This window comes from Lemur catta, chromosome 11 (assembly GCF_020740605.2).
Source record: "Lemur catta isolate mLemCat1 chromosome 11, mLemCat1.pri, whole genome shotgun sequence".
Lineage (NCBI taxonomy): Eukaryota > Metazoa > Chordata > Mammalia > Primates > Lemuridae > Lemur > Lemur catta.
The window spans coordinates 5136951-5161051 of NC_059138.1; the positions used below are offsets into that span (position 1 = coordinate 5136951).

The following is a 24101-nucleotide window of genomic DNA, read 5'->3' on the forward strand; positions in this document are numbered from 1 at the left end:
CTGAGAAATAAGCTGTTGGCTTGAGCTAGGTGACATACACCTTCAAGAGCAGAGGGTCTTTAACCTTGAGTCCTTGACAATGCATCATCCACTCTGTCCTACCAGAGAGTGACAGGCTTATTAAAGTGGCCTTTTATTGAGGGAACTGGTGGGAGGGAGATGTTTCAGTATATATTCTTTTGAACTTTTGGAATTTTGTACTGCGTGATTTTATTACTTGTGCAATAAATGAATGGCAATTATTTTTAAAAATGGCTCTTCCTTCATGCCTTATTTGATTGGTGCTCATACAGCTTTAATTTCAGTTATCGTAGCCCAAAGTTACCTCTATAATTTATCAAGTCAATAAACCTCTATTATGTATCCAACACTGTTAAGCCATCAAACCAAGTACTTGACTTCTCACTTTGTAAATACAATACACTTTTGAAGTCTGATCTTTCACAGTGAAGTGCTTGGTTAATTTAACATAGGGTTGTTCTGAAGAATATCTTTAGACAAGTATTGCAGTAGTGAGTTGGGATTCCCAGACCTAAGCTAAGGCACCTCTTCTTTCTCCATCGTGACATCATTGTCCCACCAGACTTGTCTCTTAGAAGTTTCACTGAGTTTAATGTAGTACCCATGGTAAATCAGGACTTTGTTGACCTCTGATGAATTATCAGTCAATGCATAACCAAAGAAAGCTCCCTTCTTGAGTCCTGTCCTCTTCTGTAGTCCACCCTGGTGACAGTGTCTTTCAGGGTGCTGATTTTACATACATCAGCCTGACATTAGCTGTGTTCACTAGGCCAACACAGCACTCCTAATTGAAACAAATATCACTGAGATCCATAGTTCCCTCCTGTCCTGCTCTGTCTTGGCTGGACAACCTGAGACTCTTTGGTATAGGTTTTCCTCCTCACTAGATCCAAATTACTTCCCCTACTTAGACTGCATCTTCCTAAACTTGCCTGGTTTTGCTATAATTAGTTTTAACTATTTTGGCTCTCCCTGGCCCCACCTGAATTAAGTAACAGTTTCCTAGTGATCAGATAATACTGACTTCAGCCGGCCAGGCTTGCTCTGTGTCCTAAAGCTTGGGTCACTCTTCTGTTGACTGCCTGTCTTTAGTCTTTTTCTTGCCCACTGACCTGAGACACCTATCAAGCCAAAGTGTCTGTGACTTTTGCCTCTAGATTGACAACTCCACTGCTGGGAATCAGGAGGACGGGGAAGGTAAAAGGGTTAGGGCACCACCATTTCTGTGTCTGAGAATGGGGGAGGTGAGCAGAGTCATCTACAATTAGCGGATAATTAGCACAGCTGACCCTTGGGGCTCATCAGCGCTCCTGGGGCCAGCCCCCAGCAATCAGCTAGGGCAGGTCGGGAGTGTCAGGCCTGGGAATGAATAGGGCTCATCAGCAGTGCTGGAGCCGGGGAGCCAATCAGGGAAATTAATAGCAGAAGAGGGAGAGAGAGCGCGGGAGGGAGATAGACAGACAGACAAGATACAGAGAAAGAGGCAAGAAATGAGAAAAAAATAGACTAAGACGGACTGGGATAAGGGATGAGATGGGAAAGAGCCAAACAATTGGGAAAAGGAGTAGAAACGCAGGTGGGAAAGGGAAGAAGAGTGAGAGAAAGGAAAAGAATGTAAAGGATGGGAGAAAGATGGAGGGAAAGGTGAGAGGAATGGTAAGTACTTGGCATAGTGCGGGGCACTAGGGGAAATTACCGGAGGTGAGAATAATGGACTAAGGGAAGTTGGCGATGGAGGGGTAAACGAGGAGGAAGGGGAAGAGCCAAAGCCAAGAAAGCAGAGACCAGAGGAGAGCGTGCGGATGGGGTGGGGAGACAGGAGGAAACGGGCCCCGTAAGAGTGGCCCTACCTAAGCCGCAGGTCCGGGCGCGCGCAGCGCGCCCCCTGCCGTCGCTGCCTCGCCTCCCTCGCCCGAGGGGACGGCGGGGTGCTGTCCCGCCCGCCGCGCCCGGGCTTGCTCTGGGGGCCGGAAAGGGACGTCGGGGCGGGGAGGCGAGCCGGGGTGGCCCGGGGTCTGGAGGGCGGCGGCGGAGGGGCGCTGTAGTGCGGCCCCGCTGGCCTCCCCTCCTGGTGCGCCCTCCTTGCCTGTCGCCCCGCGCCCCGTCCGGCCTGGGCCGCCTCCCACTGGCCCTCAGAGCCCGGCCGAGCCTGGCCGGGTGGGCTGGGTGGAGGGCGGGCTGGGCAGAGGGAAGGGGACCGGCTCTGCAGCTGCCGCCGCCTTCTCGTCGGCCACAAACTTTCACAAAGCGGCGTGTCCGGCCTCATCAATCTCCATTAATAATAGTTGGTTGGGCCGCGGGGGCCGGCGGGGGTCCCGGGCCGGCCGGCCGGGCCGCTGGGAACGGGCTCTGCGGAGGGAGCGGGAGCCGGGCGCGGCGGCGGCGGGCGGAGGGAGGAAGTGAAGCGTAATTTGAGGAAGATGGATGAGTCCGGAGGGCGACACCCCCAGCCCGCCCGCTCACCCGCCCCCTCCCTCCTTATGAGAGAGAGGGAGCGCGGCGCCGGAGCCACACTGCGCCGAGCCCGCGCCCCGCCGCCACCTCGGCCGGGAGTCAGGGACCGAGCCCTGCGTGTCCGCGCGGGGCGCCCAAGCCGCGGGGCGCACGGCGGCGCCCGGAGAGGAGCGCCCCGGGGCGGCCGCAGCTCCGGGCACCATGCAGAGAGCCGGAGGCGGCGGCGCCCCCGGGAGCAGCGGCGCGGGCAGCGGCGGGGGCCCGGGCACTGCCTTCTCCATCGACTCCTTGATCGGGCCGCCGCCGCCGCGCTCCGGCCACTTGGTCTACACCGGCTACCCCATGTTCATGCCCTACCGGCCGCTGGTGCTGCCGCAGGCGCTGGCCCCTGCACCGCTGTCCGCCGGCCTCCCGCCCCTTGCCCCGCTGGCCTCCTTTGCGGGCCGCCTTACTAACACCTTCTGCGCGGGTCTGGGTCAGGCCGTGCCCTCGATGGTGGCGCTGACCACCGCGCTGCCCAGCTTCGCGGAGCCGCCCGACGCCTTCTACGGGCCCCCGGAGCTCGCCGCCGCCGCCGCCGCCGCCACTGCTGCCCGAAACAACCCCGAGCCGGGCGGCCGACGCCCAGAGGGCGGGCTGGAAGCCGACGAGCTGCTGCCGGCCCGGGAGAAAGTGGCAGAGCCCCCACCGCCCCCGCCTCCGCACTTCTCAGAGACTTTCCCAAGTCTGCCCGGTAAGTGCAGGGACGCCGGGCGGGAGGCGCGTTCACCTGGAAATCGCAGACGGGAACCTGCTCGGAATCTCGGCACCTGCCTGGAGCCCTGGAGTCAGACTCCCAGGTCGCGCGCAGGTTCTGACTCCGATTCAGTTCCAGACACAGCGTCTCTAGATCCCAGAGCCCCTGCCCTGTCCTGGACCCAGAGCGCCTGAAACCTAACTGAAGAGTTCCCAGTACTGTCTTCCAAATTAGTGCCTTTCCTCCCAGCATCCTAGCCCTCAAGCCTCGGCCCAGGCTCTTTTTCAGCATTCCTTCATTTTTCTCCTCTTTCAGGAGTAGAGAAGCTACAAGGGTGGATTCCTGGGGGGACCAAGGTGAGGGTATGTTGGAGCAGCTGTCAGTTCAGTAAGGCAGGGCACGTTTTGGCTTCTGAGGAGAAGATTGAATGGACCCCAGACACTCAGAGGGCAAGGATGAGCTCTGGATGCAGGGGCAAAGGGAGGGTCTTAAAGCGGTGGTGACTGTGACATCACCTTAGTAGCAGAGGTCACTTCTGAATTGGCAGATTTAGAGCTAAGCCTTGAATAACCGAGCAGGGAGCCGAAGGGTACGTTACCTAGCAGGGGTCCTAGCACCCACTGGATCAGGGCCGACTGGGAGGCCAAGGGAGAGGCTAAAGGCTGGGCTAGGTTGGGTGTGGCCCAAAGACCTGAAGTCAAGAATCCAGCTAGGATTCAGCTAAGAGATAATTCAAGAGCCCTGGATCCTGCATGGGAGGGTGCTCTCTCCAGAGACAGGGTATATTAAACTGAATCCTGTTTAGGATCAATTCCTTTAGAACTCTCCTTTCCAACCTATGGGTCCTTAACCCTATAAGCCAGAAAATCTTTCTTCTATGCAGACAGATCTAGGTGTTCTGAGAGCCAAAGCTTATACAATTTGGTGGGCCCTATTTAAGAAAAATAGGGGCCACATGCAAGTGGGGGGGCTCTGAAGCTTAAACTTTAGCATCAGGATGAATCCGCCTCTGCTCAGTCATTCATTGCATCTAGTTTAGCAGGTAGAAATTACCCCATAGGCCTGGGGACTGACACTCATGGAGACAAGGAGATGCATGAGTCTTTCTGTCCTTTGCCAGGAAGAGACAATTCTTGATGATAGGTTTCTGGGCCCTTCCTAAAATTGTCCAAAGGGCTGATCACTCTTCTAGAGCCAAAGGCTGCCATAGGGCTTGTCTTCCTCTTCTTTTCCCCTTTAGCCCTGGGCATTTTGGCTTTGGGGATGCAGCTGTTGTTTTCTTTTTTGTACCTGGTTGGACCAGGTGGATCCAATGACCGAAGTCAGAGTAGCATCTTCTAAAGAGGATCGTAAGGAAGAGATAGAGCAGCAACTGGAAGGTAGGAGAAAAGCAACTTGTCCTACCCCTTCAGGTCCCCCTTTTGACCCACATGTATAATGGGGGCTCTTTTCTGAAGCAGATAGAATATTGGCTATAGAAGCAGACATTCAGAGAGAGAGGAATAAGCAAAAGAAAGAACATAAGAGAAATATGGAAGAGATAAGAATATAGGAAAGGACCAAGGAAGGAGCTGTATCCTGGAATGTCCAAAGAGAGTATGAGGGAGCAGAGGGCTCTCTATTGGAAGAAGGACTTCTGGACTGAACTAAATGACAGACAATATCACCAGGTCAGGAGTGAGTATGTGTGTGTGTGTGTGTGTGTGTGTGTGAGTTCTGTCCTGAGAGAATTGGGAGGGAGCTAAATAAAAGTGCTAGGGGAAGAAGGACAAATTTAAACACTAGGAGTAATTTTCTTTAAAGGTTTTTCAATACTGGGAGTGATGGGAAACTGAAATTTATATGGAATGATGAAGAAAAGATCTTCATCTGAGGAAAATATCGGAAGCAAAAAAGGAGACTTGTGTTGTTCTTGGAGTAAAGGCAAGGAATTTCTTTGCTAAGAATGACGGGAAGGAGGCCTTACAGAAGAATTTTGAGAAAGTGCTAGAATAAAGGTAATCACTCATACTGGGAAGAGATACACATAAAGGGTTTATGGGGGGGGGGCTGGGACAGAGTAGTAAGGAGGAGAGTCTTCCAGAAGGAGCATTCAGAGGACAATGAATGGAAGCCCTTACCTGTGACCGGTGCTTCTCATCACTGCGTACAGACTCTCCCAACTCTTCATGGCCAAGCCACTCACATCCACCTTCTCAGTCTTGAGTTTTTCCTGAAATCACTGAGAAAACAAAATGCACTTACGGAAATGTTAGACATAAAATCAGTTTGGGAAGTGATGACACATGGCCCTTGCTAAAAATGGTTGGTAAACAAGTACTTTGTTTTGGGAATTGTATGTAAGTATTTGGAGTGAAGTAAGAGAGTTCTCTGCTATGAATAACCAGAGTGGAAACCTCACCATTAGAAGAGTTTGGAGAAAGAATGCAGTCTTTAATATGAGAGAGGAAAAATTGCGCTCCCGGTGTGAATGAGCAACACTGGTCTGAAATTATTATGAATTTACATTTGTTTAGTATGTCACAATTACTGGCCACTTTCAATGAAATTGTAGTATATATAGGCCAATTTGGAGAATGATGAGTGAAGTTCTTTTTGTTGGGAATTACAGGAACTATTTTTTTAATTTGCTGAGAGTTAAGACAGATATCACTCTCTACTAGAATTAATGAAGAAAACAGAACTACATTATGATTTCATTGCAGGGGTAGAAGCTGTATTAGCAAATGAAAAGAAATACTATAGACAGAAATAATGGGGTAGAAAGGTATTGAGAATGGTAGTTTGAAAAGTTCTAGGTTTGGAATGTGGGGAGCAGTGGGCTAGTTGGGGAAGGTCTTTTAGGAAGAATAATAAAGAGGAGAGAATTTTGAACTGCTGGGAAGATTAAAGTATGAATCAACAGAAGAGCCCAAAGCAGTGCTGGCTAGTAGAAATATAATGCAAGCCATATATGTAATTAAAAAGTTTTTAGTAGCCATATTAAAAAGGTAAAATTAATTTTATTAATACATTTTATTTAACTCAATATGTCCAAAATATTTCAACATTAATCAGTATAAACACTTTTTATGAGATATATCCTCTTTTCATACTAAGTCTTCAGAATCCAGTGTTATTTTACACTCCCAGCATGTCTTCATTTGGACTAGCCATGTTTCAGGTGATCCGTAGCCTCAGGTGAATAGTGGTGACCATATTCAACATAACAGATCTAGAGAGTTGTAAGAACAGAGTCATGTGAAAGTGACGGGGGAAAAGGAGCTTTGAATCAGGGTGGAATAATGAATCTTCAGTGTACTAGGAATAATGGAGAGAAGAGAGCAGGATTCTGCCTCAGGTGGGGTGGACAGAGATGATTTCGTGTGCCTGAAGGTTTGCGTGAGCCCTGGCTAAGCATGATCAAAGCTCACTTGTCATGGGCAAGATGTGGTGCAGATATGCGTCCCAGAGAGGATGGGTGAAGAGGATGCTGTGTGCTGTGAGAATGATGAAAAGAGCTGTCTGTTTGGAGAAATACAAAAAAAAGAAAACTTTAAATTGGGGGTTTCTAGAGCAATGATTCATTCAAGGAGAAAAAGGTTGGATTGCCTGAATGTGAAAGCTTGGGAGTGAAGGATGGTAGATACTCCATATATAACTGTTAGATGGATGATAAAAATATAGTGGGAGATTGACATGAGAGATAATACCAGTATTGGGCATGGCGAAGAAGAGAAAACATTTGTAGTTGAGGGTGATATAGAAGATAAGAGAATATGGTAGGGCAAACCTGAGAGATGGCAGTGTACTGAACATTATTTTAAAAAATTAACAGAAAAGGATTTGCTAATTTCTGAATAGAGTTGTCAGTAATAATGGAAATTATGCAAGCAGACCGTGGAAACTTCCTAGGAGCACAATATTCAAGTGCTGATTGCTGTAAGCTATGCACCTGATTGTATCTAAGGAACATTTTAGATGACCATTAATTAATTTCCGAATGCATTTCTATTATGACTGTCAAGATATGATATTTACTTTTGAGAGGAAAACAGAAAGTGATAGTGTGATGTAGAAGCAAACATTGTATTGTTAGATACAAGAGGGAGAATTTTTTAGGAAGTGATAAAGATCCAGAGTATGTTTTTCTAGAAGTTTTGAGGAAGTGCATACAGTGAGAATGATTGCTCCGTTGACATTTATAGAAAGACAAATGTTTCATTTACTTTATATGATTGAAGGAACATTTATTTAGGAATTGTGACACGTGAGCTCGTCTCAACTTTATCACTCATTAGCTGTGTAATTTTGACAAGTCACTTAGTTAAATTCAGGGAACATTTATTGTACATCTACTATGGGCTTAGTATGTTTGAGACACTATGGGAGATTCCAAGACGTGTAACTTCTCTAGGCTTTGGTTTCCTCATCTGGACCAAAAGTTTTGGTTCAGATTACTTTTAATTCCTTTTAATTTCATAGGTCTCAATGTTTAAACTAGGGTTCTTAATCTGGACCTTTTGTCAGGGGATCTGTTAACTATGGGTAGGAAAAAAATTGCATCTTTATTTTTACTAACTTCTAACTAAAATTTGGTACTAACTTTAATTATTAATGTCGGCCAAAAATCATAACAGTTTCAGCAGTACATGAAGTTTTTGTCACTGATAGAAAGCATAGACATTGATTATTGATATAAATTTACAATCTTTGGAGGGAACTTGTTTAATCAATTAATAAAGAAATGTCACAAATTCAATTTTAAGTATTTTAAACTATATTTTAATATAGTTGGCTAAGTAATATAGTTGGTATACAGATGTACACTTAAAAGCATTATTCTAAGAAGGCTTTATCAGACTGCCAAAGGAGTTCAGGGCATAAAAAGAGTGAAGAACCCCTGTTTCGGAGATAAATCTCAGAAGTGACAAGAGGAAAATTTTGTTAGGAGGATTGGAATGGGGTGCTGAGATGTCTTGTGCCATAGGTAACACTTGTGGGGGGCATTGGCAGAGAGAAAGGGTTTCTGTAGTGGCACATGTAATTATGGAGATACGTATTCTGGATGATTAAGAGGAGAATTCTTAGAGTGATGGGCATGAATAGTCTGTTGAATAGTCTGTACTGGGAATAATGGGACAGAGGCAGTAATTGGAATAATGAGGGGAAATATCTTAATTGGAAAGAAGGAGGAACATAATATTATGAGCAAAGTTCCTTGCATTGAGAGAAATGTTACAATAAGAAGGTGTATAATAGGAAGCAAGAATTCTGCATTGGAAGTAATGGGAAAAGAAGGATTTTTTTTTTTTTTTGAGACAACCAAGGTCTCACTTTGTCACGCAGGCTGGAGTACAGTGGGTGATCATAGCTAACTGTTGCCTTGAACTCCTGAGCTCAAGTGATCCTTCCACCTCAGCCTCCCAAGGTGTTGGTATTACAGGCATGAGCCACTGCGCCGGGCCAAAAGGAGAGTCTTTTTGGTGAAACTGATTTGGAAGAGGAGGCAGCCTGGGATACATGCATTTTGAGGTGAAATCAGGGCTGGGCTTTAGGGTGGAAAAGGCTTTGTCATCTGGGATTGGGGAGGTGGTACCTGAGCTATGACTGTGTACAGCCATCATATTAAATGCGAAAGAAAGGAGAGAAGTAATAGAGTAGATGAACAAGAAGAAAGAGGCTTAAATAGGAATGATGAGAAGGAAAGTGTTTGGTGGGAGGAGAGAAGTTTTATTTAGAAGGAATGGGTAAATGCACCATGCTGGGAGTAGGAAAGAGGAAACCTTGCATCTGAAGTAATGAAAAGGACAGAGCTCTCTATGCAGGTGGTGTCTGCAGCCACAAGAGGCCTGGATTAGGAAGTAGAGGAGGCTGGGGATTTTTATTAGAAATATGGTCGTGCTGGGAGAAAATTATCAGTTTAGAGTAATAGGATGAAATATTGATGTGCTAGGACTAATTGGGAGAAAGGGTGAGAGGAAGAAGGGATGCTTGGATATGGTGTAATGCGAGAGTGACCCACATGGGTTGAATTGAGGTGCAGTAGGAAGAGACAGCACTGTAGTGTCCTCAGTGGCCGTCATGGAGGGGACAGGGCCCATCCTCAAGGGATGGAAAGGAACATCTGTATTAAAAGCAGGGGCTGCAGGAACTCACTGAGACTAGGGTTATGAACAAAAAGCGCTATTCAAAAAGTGAGGACTGAGAGAAACAGGAAAACACTTCTGAACTGGAGGGAGTGGAAGACAGATTTCCTGTCTGAATTATGGAGAAGGTGGTATCATAACAGAAGTAGTGGAGAAAAGGGAACTGCGCGTTGGAGCACTGGGAAGAGAAGTGATGCAGAGGTGTCTCCATGGAGGGAAGGAAATGTAATTGTCCTGAGAGTGAAGGTAAGAAGCTGTGTGCTTGCTGGAAGGGGTGGCAACCGGTCTGTGGATTTTGTTGGGTGCTACAAGTACGTAACTGCGTGATCTGGGCCAAATCACACCTCTCTGTGTCTTGGCTTTCTCATCAGTAAAATTAAGGGTTTGAACAGGTGACCTCTAAGGTTGCTTCTAGCTCTACAATTCCATTTTCATCTATCAGGATTCCTTTATTAATGAATTGTTTCTTAAAAAAAAAAAAAGGCATCCTGAGCGAAAGGCCTGGGGGACATTCTATACTTTTCAGTGCTGAGTTCTTGTGGTTGTGGAAAAGGAAGAGGAGGCCGGCTGGAGTCAGACATCTCGAGGTGAAATCAGGGCTGGACTTTAGGGTGGAAAAGGCTTTGTCACCTGGGACTGGGAAGGTGGTACTTGAGCTATGACTATGTAGAGCTGTCATATTCAATGAGAGAGAGAAACATTTGGTAAAGGCAGGAATAGATTTTGCCTAGGCCAAATAGATTGAGGATCAATTGCGACCAACTTTACCTGGTGAGGAAGGGAGCAGTGAAGAAAAAGTTGTGTTGTGGAATCAGTTCCTGGCCTATATTGTTTCTCCATCTGCTACAGTATTTATGATAGGAGAATATGAGAAATCAGTCTCTTTGTACATTCCGCATTTGCAAAGATGAGGTGGAACAGAGGAACCGGCATGGGCTTTGGTCGACAACGCTCAGTACAGATGCTGGTGCTGCTCTTTCTTTGTGCTCTGCAGTGAAGTACTAACCTCTGCATGTCACCGGTAAAATAAGGGCACTAATACTTACCTCACAGCGTTGAGGATGAGATGCAAAGGTATTTGTACAGCATCCTGAAAGTAATAGGTGCCCAAGGGATTGTTTTTGTCCTTGCACTGGAAATAGGTGGGGAGATTTCCTGGGAATTAAGCTGGGAAAGATCTCTTGACTAGGAATGGCGTAGGATAGGTGACACTGTGTACTAATAAGGACAAACATTTCTGAGAGTGGTGATAGAGAGAGCCGGATTCTGAGAACTGATTATACAGGACTGCCAGGAAAGAACCTTGTGCTGAGTCTAATAGGGGTGGATTTCAAATTTTTCTTTGGCTTTTTCTCCCTCCTCTTGGTTTCCCCGTCTGACATTCTGGTGTCCTCTGTAGATCCCAAGGCTGCCCAAAGCCCCTGTCCTGTGCCTCAGTGGGGCCTGTTCTCCTTTTCTCTCCATTAAAAAAAATACTTCTCCTGTTTTCCTCATCAAAATTTCTATTTCCTCATATATGTCTGATCTCAATTTGATGTTAGGACCAAAGCCAGTGGATTAAACTAATTCACATGCTGGTGGATTAACGAGATTTTTAAAGTCCAAATGAATTTTAAACTGGTGGAATTTTAAGTGGTATTATTATAAATAATTTCAGGTAATATGGAAAAATTATTTTGGATGAGAGAGTTATGGGAATGAGGTGGAGAGGCTTACTTTCCCTAGAGTCATATGATTATTGTCTCTTGTTTTTATTATTATTTTGTTTTGTAGCTATGGGTGGAGTCTCACTATGTTGCCTGGGCTGGCCTCAAGCTCCTGGCCTCAAGCAATCCTCCTGCCGCAGCCTCCCGAAGTGCTGGGATTACAGGCATGAGGCACGGTGCCCAGCCAATTATCTCTTCTAATTACAGCATTGTACTTAGAACTCTTTGGGCTTTTGGTGACAGTAGCTCAACTCTGATGTGAGCTAAGATGAGGATGTTTTGATTCATGTAACTGTGAGGTATTAATACCTGAGTGGATCCATGAATGCAAACTCTTGTTAGGACTCTCTTTCCTGCTCTCAGCCTGCTCTTCTCTCTGTCTCCATCTCATTCTCTCCTTAAGACAGCTTCCTTCCTTTAGTGAGAGGTAGGAGAGGGCACAAGCATATGCAGCTCTAAAGTTTTATAATCCCAGGTTGGGACCCTGGTGGAGTCTAGTGTATATAAAACCCTAGGATGACTGACTGACTAGCTTGCGTCATGTCCCGGGAGGATAGCATGTTGCAATTGGTTAGATCTGGGTCACATGCCCACCTTGGTCAGGAAGGTAGAGAAATGCCATTCACAGCCCCACGGGGTACTGGGTTGAAGGGAAGAGGCAGTGCCCTAAAGGAAAGGGGTGCTATTCCTGAACTAAAGGGGCAGGGGACACTGTGCAGACAAAACCAACCCAAAACAGATGTCTTCCTCAACCAGAAAGCAGGAAAAGAGTGGACCCTCAGCTCCCTTTCAGTGCTGGGGAGGAATACTGAAAGGCCACGCTGAGCCCCCCCGCCTCGGGCTGGCTAGGGTGGTCGAGGCGCGATGGCAGAGATCTGGGAGTGCCGGGTAACGAGGGAGGCAGAGAGGGACGGGGGAAAGTTTCCTTCCCTCAGTGAGGCTGGCTCTGTGTTCTGATTCCTACACAAGAAAGACTGAGGGGCGAGGGAGACCGTTGTAAACTAGAAGCTAGAGGAAACTAGCATTAAAACTCTTTCCATAGTTTGGCAATATTATTTTTAAAGTCAGAAAATACCTGTTTTAAATAAAAGGAACACTGACCGGTAACATTATATCATACAAACCAATAAGGACAGAAAGAAGTGGGAGAAAGACCTGGTGGGAATTTTGTCTTGGGGAAGATGGGAGAAATAGCCTGTTACGGGACAGGTGAAGCCTGGCCAGTGAGGCCTCTCCTGTGCCAGTTTCAAGCATCTTCTCTGAGAATGCCAAGGGACACTATCAGCGAATAGGCTGGAGCTCTGTGGTGATAAGTGACAGGGAGGAGATCTGAACCTGAATTGAATAAGAAGGTGATTCATCCAATGAGGCATCTAGAGAGACGGCTTTCACTTCAAGTGGGAGGCGAGAAGAAAATATTTTACTGGACAAAATGGAAAGAGCATTCACTGGAGCTACAGGAGACCAAGGTTCTAGACATGGTGTTCTGTCCCCATCTATGTGACTTAGGAAAAGCATTTAATCTTTCTGAAACTCCATTTTTTTAAACCTGAAAATAAGGTTGTTAACTCTCCTATTACTAATAATAATAGAGCTGCTCTACTTCAGTGAGTTGCTTGAAGATAAAATAAGATAATACATGTGAAAAATGTTTTGAAAAGTTAAAGGTCATACAAGGGTGTTCTCGGCAGTGGCAATGTTAGTATGCCATGAAAGGGGCTCTGAGCTCGGTGGTAGGAAATCCCCCTGGACTTGTCGCGAAGCTGGGAGGGGCTCTGGGTGGAGTGATGTAGAGAAAATTCTCCTGTGGATTTGGAGTAAAGAATGCTGAGCAGTCATGGGAAGAGTGGAGAGAGAGAAAGTAAAAATGAATGTTCCTATTGTGCCTAAATTATAGGAAGGAGTAGTAGCACATGGAAGCATGAAATTAATGGGGGAATAAGCGAAAACACACTGAAAGTGAGCTGGTTGTTATAAACAATGAGAGAAAGTACTGTGTCTGAAAAGAACAGAGAAATAACTGGGCATGGTGACGAAATGAGGATTTAGAAATGGGAGTTGATGGCAAATATATCTTTTTTGAGGGATGATCTGTTTCTTACCACCTTTGGACCCCACCCAAGTTGGAGCTGTATCCAGGGAGATGAGCAGTTGACCTGGGAAGATCAGGAGGAGGTTCACTGTCCTGGGAAGAGCAGGGCAGGAGGGAACTTCTCCTGAGAGCGGATGGGGAGAGTGGTAGGGTAGCTGTTTTTGAAGTAGAGGGAAGGGAAGTCAGAAGGGAGGGAATTCTGTTCTATAAAGCCAGTTGATTTTCTATAAGCTATAATAACACAGGAGCTACGGTAACTGCATGAATGAGGAGAAGCACAAGGGCTAGAAGAGTTTCTGTAGCTGGTGTCTAAAGTTGTCCTCTACTCCCTCGGTGGCTCTCCATCATCCTTGGTCACTGAAGACTGAAGGACTGCCACTCTAGATCGTGCGAGTCTGGTGCTGAGTATTCTTGCTACTGGAGAATAACTACCATGGATTCTTTGGCCCTTGATTTATTCCCCAGCCTGACCCAGCCCATTGCCGAGGTGGGGCTTCCCTCTGCCTCCAGAGCTGCTTCCCCTCCTCTCAAAAGGAAGGCCCCATGCAAGCTCATCCCCTGGAGCCTGAGTGCTGTTCTCTGGGGTGGGATCAGTGCCCCTAGCAGGAATTCTATGAGAAATCGCGGTGCAAACCTTGTGATTTCTGGTTCTTAGGATAACAGCATCTACCAGGAGGATTCACATGAACTCTGCATGTTTCCTAATAACCAGTCTGTCCTATAATCATTCTCCCTGGCCAACCAAATGTTTTTCACAAGCTCTAGACTTACCTGTAGGGAACAAGGTAGAAACTCAATATACTCTTCTTATTACCAATGATATCATGCTCATACACAAAGGAACAGACAGAATCTTTCTGTCTGTTTGGCCTGCCTACCTAGCACAGTCAAATTTTTTCCAATTTAAACATTTTCATTTTGCTGAAAGCATTCTAATCAGAATCATTATTGTTCATGTAAAATTTTTAATGAAATCTTGTTTTGTTTATCAAATATTTTTGCTTATATCAACCAATTATAGTGTCTGCAGTTGGAAATTTACTTATATGGACATTATATTTACCACGTCTAATTATTCTAAATCAAATTTTGCAAATAGGAATTTTATTTAAAAGATTTGCACTGGGCGTGTAGCTCACACCTGTTAATCCCAGCACTTTGGGAGGCTGAGGCAGGAGGATCGCTTGAGGCCAGGAGTTTAAGACTAGCCTGGTCAACATAGCGAGACCTCATCTCTACAAAAAATTTAAAAATTAGCCAGGCGTGGGTGGTTGTTGCCTGTCGGCTGAGGCAGGAGGATCGTTTGAGCCTGGGAGTTGGAAGTTACAGTGAGCTCTAATTGTGCCACTGCACTTTAGCCTGGACGACAGAGAGGGACCCTGTCTCTGGGGGGAAAAAAAAGATTTACTTCTTTCAATTTTTAGTCAATTCCAAATTTTTATATGCGATTTTTATTTTGTTTATTTTTACCATTAAGATTCATTATAAATTGGATAAAAAATATTTTGCATTTATTTCTCAGCTAATTCATGAGAAAATAGTAAACTGTTTTGGGATTGCTAGATTGTAAAGGCTCACACCACTGTTTTGCTCATCCTGTTCCTCTGCCTCCGTCCCCATCACTTTGGCTGTTGCGCTCTGTAGTCTCCTTCTGTTGGGGCAGCAGAGAGCAAATGGCAGGGCAAAGGGTTTTGCTTTGCTCCAAATGCATCAATATTCTGGGGCAAGGTCGGAGGAGGTAGGTAGTAGGTAAGAGTGTTTTTTAAAAAGCACTTTTTGCTTTCTTTCCCCTGATTTTTTTTTTCCTATTTTCTCTTTCCCTTCTATAAACTTTTCAGCTGTTTCATTTTCTCTACTCATCATCTAATTCTTCTGCCACTTCTCTATCCCGCTTCTCTCTTGCCCGTGTCACTTTCTGTCTGCTTTGGCCTTGCTTCTTTCTCCCACTCCTTGTCTGCCTCACTCATTGTCGATGTTGCTCTCCTCTGAGGTGTATGGCTGTACTTTCCCCTCTTTTTTCTATTGCCCCAGCCCCATTTTGTTCCAAGAGTTGCTTATCAGAGTCTTCAGTGTCATGATTACAAAGGCTCAGAAAGAAAATCTCGCCCCTGCCACTCAGCATCCCACCGGGATCAAATAACCAAGAGAGGTTGTGAACCTGTGCTCCTTGAATGGCTTTTAAAAGCAGCGCTGAGGGTGGCTCGCTCACGTGGGCTTGATTTTATGGATCTGTCTGAAGACAGAGGGATGGATGATATGATCTCAGGAGGGTCCTGCCAGATCCAGGAACCTGGGAGCCTCATCTCAATCATCATCAATTTAGATTTATTGGACACCTCCTGGGTGCTTGGAACTGCACTAAATGATTTCATCCTTCAAGCCCTGAAATGTGGTTTCTGCTTTTTTTAGCACTGTTTAAGATGTTGTAATATTGAGCTATTTTACAAGCTTTTGTGATTCCTTCTGTTATTATTTACTATATTTTAAAAAGGAAAGTTAGAGGATTTAGTAATGGTATTGTAATTGTCCTTAACTTCTTTTGCCACCCTGTAGATTTCTAAGATCCTATAGATTTCCACTGTGTGTGGGGTCCTTTCCAGCTAATGTGAAATCTGAGGAATTCTGAAAAGGGGGTAGAACAATATGCATGGGGATGATGTCTTATGGGCACTGGAGCTGCAGTAGGGTGGGGTTTGGGGGAACATCTTAGGAGAGGCTTGAGAAAGGAAGCAACAAGAAAGGAAGGAAAGAGGGAGAGGGAGAGAGAGCACACACACAGTGCTTGGAAATAGTTTCTTTTATTTAGTCAACAAGTATTTATTGAGTGCCTACTCTGTGCAGGTAATTTTCAAAGTGCTGAAGATATATAGTGAATTGAAAATATTTAAAACCCCTACCTTTATTAAGCTTATATTCTAATAGGACGAGACAGCCAATAAAATAAATGCATAAAATTGGTGGCATGTGCTATAGTAACACATAAATCAGAGAAGGGACTTAGGGAGTATGGGGGGAGAGTCTAAAAGGATCATTTTAAAAGGATGATCAGCGAAGTTCTCGTTGATAAAATAAAAACCTGAAGGAAGTAGGGAACGAGTCAGAGCGAAGATCCAGGTGAAGAGTATAGTATTCCAAACAGAGGGAAGAAAACTGGGCAGGGGGAATGGTAAGGGCAGAGCCGGGAAACCAGTTAGGAGAAGGTGTCGGTGAGCCAGGTCAGAGATGGTGCTGGCGTGGACTAGTTGGTAGCAGAGGAGGTGGTGAGAAGGCGTTGGGCTCCAGGTATGTTGTAAAGGCATCAGCACCAGCAGGATTCGTGGGTGAGTTGGACGTGGGCTGTGACAGAGAGGAGTGAAGCGTGGCATCAAGGTTTGGTTTGAACACACAGAAGCTGGAGTTACTATTAACTGAGATGCGGAAGATGTGGGGAGAGATGAGGAAGAGCTGATCTGTCCGAAGTTCAGTTTGGGACACTTTAAGTTCTGTAGAAGCAGAAAATAGTGTGGGGACAAGCCCTTGATGAAATGAAGGAAGACACCAAGGATGTAAATCTTACAGAAAACAAAACGGATATGGCTAGGGATGGGATGTGGGAGAGAGCACAGGACGGTGAGAGGTATCGTGAGGAACGCATCATCTGCAGGTAGTGTATGGTACTTATCCACACAGGGCTTGGCGCTGGGCACCAGGGAAGCTTGTGCAGGCTGGTAAAGAGAGAATGAGACCATTTGCTGGTGAAAAGCAACGAGTAGGAGCAACATGGGAAGACGGGGTGAGCCTAAACTGGGGTGTGCCGCTCGGGCTTTGTGAAGGTTAGATGAAGAAGGAAGCACAAGAGGAAGAAAAGGGGAGAGATGAAGACAGCCTTGAGGTTCGAGGCTGATTGGGATGGAGGTGGGGGATGTGGACAGGGGCTGAGAATTCTGGCCACAGAAGAAAATGTCAGTGAGGAAAAGGAACACGTGTAGACTACATCAGTGAGGGGAGAGGGACGACTCTGGAGAATGGGGCGGGGAGGCGTTCATTCTATCCACGGACACACGCATACCCTCTCTCTCTTATAAAGCATTTCACTGTGCCCTGAATTTTGTTTACTTCGAGCTGTACTCTCAACCTCTGAGTGTGCTTATGCACGAACGTGTGACACTTGGTAGACACAGATTCGCTCCCGCAGATGTTTAGGAAGGCCTCCCACCTTTACACACTGAACTCTCTTGGAAACAGTTAACTATTCAGTTTACAGATTATCCATTTTCTCTGTTCTCTTCCCTATTGGTCGGTTGACTTTGTGTTGTTTCACTGCTCTTTGGTCCTTTGGGCAGAAAACAGGAGAGTTTGTAAAACTCAAACACTGAAAACATTTGTAATGCATTATTTGGAGTTCTGATAAAATACATCGGTGGATAAGAAGATTAAAACCAATGGTTGAATTAAATTTTAGAATTATGTGTGGATTAAAATATTTATATGCCTGTGATTACAAATAATCAGTTATCTACTGAGTCAATATTTCTTTTTCACCATTTCCTTCTCTATATTTTTCCTCATTGCACTTCTGATTCTTCCTCCTCCTCCTCCTCCCATATTCCCTCCAGTCCTCCCAGGGGACAGCAAGCTCAGGACCCTCAGGATTCTGAACTTGAGCAGAAAGCAGCTGTTTGTGCTGCTCAGGCAACCTTGGCCAGGAAAGAGGGAAGGTGGGAAAGAGATGATGTTGTTGTCGTTTTAAAATTAAGGATATTGATCAAAAGGGGGTCAGGAGGCCTAAGTAACTGGGAGAAAAATCTGGCCACGGACAAGGTGCCACGTGGCTGGGACTCCCATTCCAGGCTGGGTGTCTGGTTAAGGAGAATTGGGAATGGGGCTGGTGAGGAAACCTGACTCCCAGCTCCTTTGATAACAATTCTTGGACCCAAATTTGGGGGCAGGGTGGGGGGAACAGATCAGATGACCTTGAAGGCCATCTGGAAGTGAGATTCTGTGATTCTAGATCTAGTGAAGAGGGAAAAGAGAAGAAAGAATAGAGGTCATGGGATGGCTCTTGCTAGCTGGGCCAGATGAGGATTCCTCGGGGAATAACCAAGGCTGACAGCCCTCATCTCCCCATCTGTCCTGCGAAGGTCAGTTCTCCTTCACTCCTTCCCACAGTAGTGCTCTGGAAGGACCTTAAGCCGGGTCTGACACTGCTCCATTCTGGGACCTGAGGCTGTGAGGTCTGGCTTGGGATGTGGTGGTGTCCAAGTGAGACGTTGGGCCCTTGCTCTCCGGGTTTGGAAGAAGCTGGGGAGGTGGTGGGTCAGGACAATGAGACGGGGTGGTGGGAAAGTTGAGGGGTCATTGTCCATACACTTACTGCCTCCCTCACTTTTCCGTAGTGAAATCTGTGCTGGTTAATGCCTTTCTTCCCATTTCTTTGTCTTCCCTAAACCCCTTCCCCGTTCTCCACCTTGGATGTGTGACCCTTCTGTCTCCTCTCCTCCCCGTCTCTCCACGTCTGCATCTTTCCCTGCTGTCTTCCACCCCCATTCCTGGCCATGGTTCCTTGCGCCTCCTCCAAACTGTCCTTTCCTTGCCTTCTCCCTCCCCCTCCATTGGTTCCTCACCCCCCACAGCAGAGGGGAAGGTATACAGCTCAGATGAGGCACCAGCAGGAGACCCAGCAGGCAGCGAACAGGAGGAAGAGGGCTCCGGGGGCGACAGCGAGGACGACGGTTTCCTGGACAGTTCTGCAGGGGCCCCGGGGGCTCTTCTGGGACCTAAACCGAAGCTAAAGGGAAGCCTGGGGACTGGAACTGAGGAGGGGGCACCGGTGGCAGCAGGGGTCACAGCTCCCGGGGGGAAAAGCCGACGGCGTCGCACAGCGTTTACCAGTGAGCAGCTTTTGGAGTTGGAGAAGGAGTTTCACTGCAAGAAATACCTGAGCTTGACAGAGCGTTCCCAGATCGCCCACGCCCTCAAGCTCAGTGAGGTGCAGGTCAAGATCTGGTTTCAGAATCGACGGGCCAAGTGGAAGCGCATCAAAGCTGGCAATGTGAGCAGCCGTTCTGGGGAGCCTGTAAGAAACCCCAAGATTGTCGTGCCCATACCTGTGCATGTCAACAGGTTTGCTGTGCGGAGCCAGCACCAACAAATGGAGCAAGGGGCCCGGCCCTGAATGGGCACCAAGGACTTAGGAAGGCGATGGATCTGTGCCTGAGCCCGTGAGAGACTGAGTTAGGATTCTGTGGACCAGAGGGGCTACAGTGTGATTCGACTCCGGGAGAGGGGCTAGTTGGCAATTAACCTAGCCCTTCGTGTACTCCTCCAGGAACCTGAGATGTGGGTACTTGGCCCTGAGCCTGTTCCAGACACCTTCAGGACTAGGGGCTGCAGGGTAAAGGGGCTCAGGTTCTGATTGTTGAGGTGCTGTGAGGACCGAGGTGGACTCCTGGGGAAGGGTAGGGTTATGATTTCTAGGGCCTGAAGGTTCCATGGCTAATGCCCTGGAACAGCTACTGCAGAGGGGAGGAATCCAGGACCGTACCCTAGCCAAGCAGATGGCAGCTCCTTATTTATTTTGTGTAAAGTTTGTATATCTGGAGCTATCTGTCTCTGTCTGTCTGCACCCCTGAGAGAGATTGGGAAAGTTGTTTCCTTGGTCCTCAGCCAGAGCTCATTCCATCCTACTACTCCTTTGGAGCGGGCACCATCTTGCCTCCTTTACAGAGAAATGGAATGGAACTGTCACTGGCCTCCATAGAAATTCTTCAGCCCCCCAGCGCCCCCCATGTGAACTACTTACCTCCATCCTGTGCTTCTCCACTCGGGACTGCTCACTGCCACACCGTGTGCTCCCAACACGCTGCTTGTCTTCCCTCTACCCGCTAAACAGGCAAGCTCCTTCATTTTTGCTCTCTCCTCTTTGGAAGAGTTGGCAGACTTCAGGGTAGAGATTCACTCCCTTTTGTATTATGAAGGGCGATGGAGCATTTGATCCTGGGTTTAGCTAGGGTGTGTCCAGGCTGTCTCACTGGGTAGAGGTCCTGTCAGTGACTGGGGTGTGGGGTGTGGGGGGCTCACTCAAATCACTTGTGAACTCATTAATAAACTGTTTTCTATGCAGAAGACACGGTAGCTTAGTTTGTCTCTGCCACCCTTTGATAGTCTAGATGCAAGGGCCTAGGGGAAAAGACTCATTTCCACTTTTCTGTTTTTAACGATATTAACTGTGGTTTCTCCTCCCCATTGCACCATTTTTGAAGCTTGGGATAGCACAAGCTCTTCTGTTATCGAACAAGATCGGCTGAGGGAGGCCACTGCAAAGCGGATGGGACAGAAATGAATCTGCGATGGTTTTACAAGAGTCTGTACTGTGGGGGAGGCTACAGAAATCACAGGTAGGGATTGGCATTCTATTCTACGAGCAAATTAAGGAACCACATTAGTGGACAGAGTGAACACAGGGAGCATCTGCAGAGACATTGGGTAAAGGGGATTGTTACAGAAACCAGTTGAAGTTGGTATCCTGGTAACTGGGCTTCCTGAGAAGAAACATGACCTGTACTGATTTGGGAGAGGAGCTAGATAGAGAACAGAACCACCAAGAAGAAAAATAGGTAGGCTATGAATGTGGCAAGGAAACTTAGGAAATTAAGGTATTGGGGTCAGGGAGGGAAGTACAGCTGAGTCCAATACCTGGCCTGCCTCCTCTCCCTCCTTAGAGGACAAGTTTCTGGCTATTCCTGATTCCTGGAATGGCAGATTCATCAATGTCGCCTTCACTCTAACAGTGTCGAGCACCTCTTACCATGAGAGTGAGACCACCCTTTCCTTGGCGGTTCACTTCTCCAAGCTAGTTTTGGCAGCCAAACAGTAGGCAGCCAGGAGCAGGGACTGGCTGTTAACGATGCCACAGTCCTGCAGCTGGGGCAGCACAGATCCAGAGCACATCGTCTCTGTTTTGTGGCTAAATTTCAGGAAGGCTTGGGAATTAGACTGAAAATATGTAGTTCCATTCTCAGCCTGGTCTAGATCAAAGCTAAGTTTCCTCTGATACCTTTAGACTCAAGCCACACAGGGAACCTACTACAGGGTAAGATTCTTTTTAGGAGAGAAGCCAGGCAGACGAGGAAGATCACAGGAGCCATTGTCCCTTTGGCAGGGCTGGAGCAGAGGCTCTGTGGCCCCATGACCCGGTGGTGGAGGGCGAGTGAGCCACCTGGGCAGGGAGGCTGGAGAGAACCATCCCAAACCAAGGCCTGAGCCACCATTTTTTCTGGCACTACCCATGAAGCCTCCTAAACTGTACCAAGCAGTATCTAGCCTTCCCAACCAGCTTATTTTCCTTAGGGACTCTGGGGGTGATTATTGCTAGTATCCTGAGCCCAGGAACCCATGGCCCTGTGTCTGTTCTGCCCTAACCTATATGTAAGGACTTATCAACCTTGCAAAAGGGGCTCTGGACCAAGAAAATAAAATCTGGTTTCCTCTCTGAATAGCGTTATTTGGTTATTTCCCTACATGTAGGCAGGTGCCCGTGCACGGAGCACAAGCCCACCACACCTAACGTATACTTGAGGTGTTTGAGAAAACAAGGCCACCAGCAATGTGGCTCCAGGAATGAGGTAGCAACAGACTCCTCAGAGAGCAGGACCCTAATTTAGTAATGTCTCGTCCTTTAAGAGCCAGAAGAGAGAGGGGTTTCCCCCAGGTCTTCTTTCTAGAATAACCAAGGGATACAGTCAGAAGGAAAAGCAGGGGCTCTGGATTCCACCCCTAGCTCGGCTTGGCAACATGTCGGTGGGAGTCAAGGTGGCTGTTCTGGTGTCAGCGACCTACCTCCTACCCTTCCCTCACAAGCAAAGCCTGGGCACAGTCCCTCTGTGCTGTAACCCAGCCGTCCTGAGAGCGGTGCCGCCGCTCATCCGATGGCTTCAAGTTCTTCTCTCGTTTACCGACTCCAGTATCTCTCTGTACATCCGGCTGTGGGGTGGGTCCCCAGACTCGGAGCAAGGGGGACAGTGCTCATGCCCTCGCTAACCAGCACAGGGTGGGCATGAGGTTAGCAGAGACAATGTTGGTGACAATGAAGAGACTAGCTGGAAACTTCCTGCAGGTGGGGAGTGAGTGAGGAGGCAGCACCAGGAGGAAGCTGAGAGCTGTCTCCTCGTGCCAGGGCTCGCTGTGCTGAGCTGCTGACGCACTGCGCCTCTGCCAGGGGAGGCCGAAGGGAATCCACGCAAGTAGGAGGCCGAGGAGACAGCCTGGGACCCCGGCTAAGAGGGAAGACAATCTTAGAACACAGATAGCAAAAAATGACAAGAAAAGGACAAGGAAGTGGAGATGAGGGGCATTCTTGGAAGGGCAGCAACGTAACAGGGGACAAGGCCACACACACAGTCTGGTTTATTGGCTCATCATACACGCACACCAATTATGTACACAAACATAAATATTCCAATGTACAAAGTTTACATAGGACTCACAGATCACCCCGTCTCTCCCATCCAGCACCCCCAACCTGCGCCCCGTCCCAATTTTAGGATGAAGGCTTGCAGGGGCTGGCGGCAGGGATCTGGAGGAGGGAGAGGTCCCGCTCCCCTCTCCTCACAGGCACCTCCAAAGGGTCCTGTCCCTTTTCAATGGCACCTCCGGGCAGAGGGCTAAATACCTCACTCCCTCTCTCTGCTGCAGCTCAAATCCCAAAACTCTCCTTGGATCCCTTTGACTCTCCTCTCTAATTTCCTCTCCTTCTTCCTCTGCATGTCACTGCTTCTCTGTCTCCGTGTCTGTTTCTTCCAGCACCTGCAGAGAGGAGGATTCCCTAGGCCATGGAGTCCTTCTGGCCCCTCTGTCCTTTTCCTGGGCCTTAGAGGAGGCTGGGACTGCGGTGCAGCTCAGCAGAGGGGTTGGTGCCGTTGGCAGGCTCTCTGTTGGGGGTAGGCGCTAAGCCACAGCCCTCCCCGGGGCAGCCATGCTGGATCAAGATGTCTGCACACTCCTGGCTGCCGGCCCGGCGGGCATAGGCCAGCGGGGTCAGGCCCCGGGCGTCCCGGCTCCTCACGTCCACCCCATACTGCAGGAGAAAGCACATTTTCACCGTTGGCATGACATGGGAGGAAAGATACTGGTTTGGGGGCAGGAAACAGAGAGGTAGCTTTCAAAGGGCTAGAGTAGGAAGGGTGAGATCAGGGCAGGTCCGAGGTGCCTCGACTCACCCAGATGAGCAGCTGCGTGAAGACAACGTTGGCCATGGCACTGGAGAGATGCAGAGCCGTCCGCCCGTCCCCATCCCCATAGGTCTCGTTCACCTCCTCCTTGGACCCGTGTGCCAGGAGCATCACCAGCAGCCGCAGGTCATCTTCCACCACCGCCCGGAGCAGCTGCTGCCCCAGCGGCACGTCGGAGCTCGGCAGCGGGGCCAGGAAGAGCTTCTGCTCGTACTTGGCCCGTATCCAGCGCTCCTTCTCCTCTCTGCAGCCACAGGTCCACCCAGGCGCGAGCGAGGCAGGACAGCAACCCAACAGGTGGGGCAGGGAGGTGGTCAGGACAGGAAACGGGGGGATGAGGAAGGAACAGAGAATGTAAGACGGAGCAGAGAGAAAAGAGAAGCCTAAGAAACCCCGGGGCATACGGATAACGTAAGGCGGACGGGAGACGCTGAAAGGAAGGGACACTGAAGGGAGGACCCTTGGGGCAGCGGGGATGTGGGGCCAGCAAGGGCAGGATGACTCCAGGCAGGCCCGAGGGGCAGCTTATCTGGCAGCCTGAACTCTCTCCGACTGGCAGTGCTGGAACAAAGCAGGTGGGGGCCGCGCTGGGGGCCACGCACCACCCTATCTACTGGCCATTCTCCCCATCTCAGCGCCGGCCGGGGCGGTCCGCCCGCACCGCGATAGGGGCCCTGCGCATGCGCCTCCTGCTGGCCCCTGACCTGCTGATAACGGCTCAGAAAGGGCCCGTTGTTGTGAGGCGCCTGAGTGACA

The 24101-nt window shown here is 48.2% G+C and overlaps 2 protein-coding genes across 7 annotated transcripts in view; one reads left to right on the plus strand and one right to left on the minus strand.

The window, feature by feature from the left end:
- Positions 1–2531: 2531 nt before the first annotated feature.
- Positions 2532–19863, plus strand: GBX1 (gastrulation brain homeobox 1). The gene is made up of 2 exons (XM_045564996.1): positions 2532–3208; positions 18750–19863. Exons 1-2 carry the CDS (start codon positions 2677–2679, stop codon positions 19289–19291), a joined length of 1074 nt encoding a protein of 357 aa, XP_045420952.1. The 5' UTR covers positions 2532–2676; the 3' UTR covers positions 19292–19863.
- Positions 19864–22504: 2641 nt separating this feature from the next.
- AGAP3 (ArfGAP with GTPase domain, ankyrin repeat and PH domain 3) overlaps positions 22505–24101 on the minus strand; it is a 56127-nt gene continuing 54530 nt past the window's right edge. For all 6 annotated transcript variants that reach the window (XM_045564998.1, XM_045564997.1, XM_045565000.1 and 3 more), the window contains 2 exons: positions 23334–23589; positions 22505–23191 (listed from right to left, as the gene is read on the minus strand). In XM_045564998.1, the coding sequence (XP_045420954.1) occupies positions 22985–23191; positions 23334–23589 (463 nt within the window). In that variant the 3' untranslated portion in view covers positions 22505–22984. The remainder of the gene's footprint in view (positions 23192–23333; positions 23590–24101) is intronic.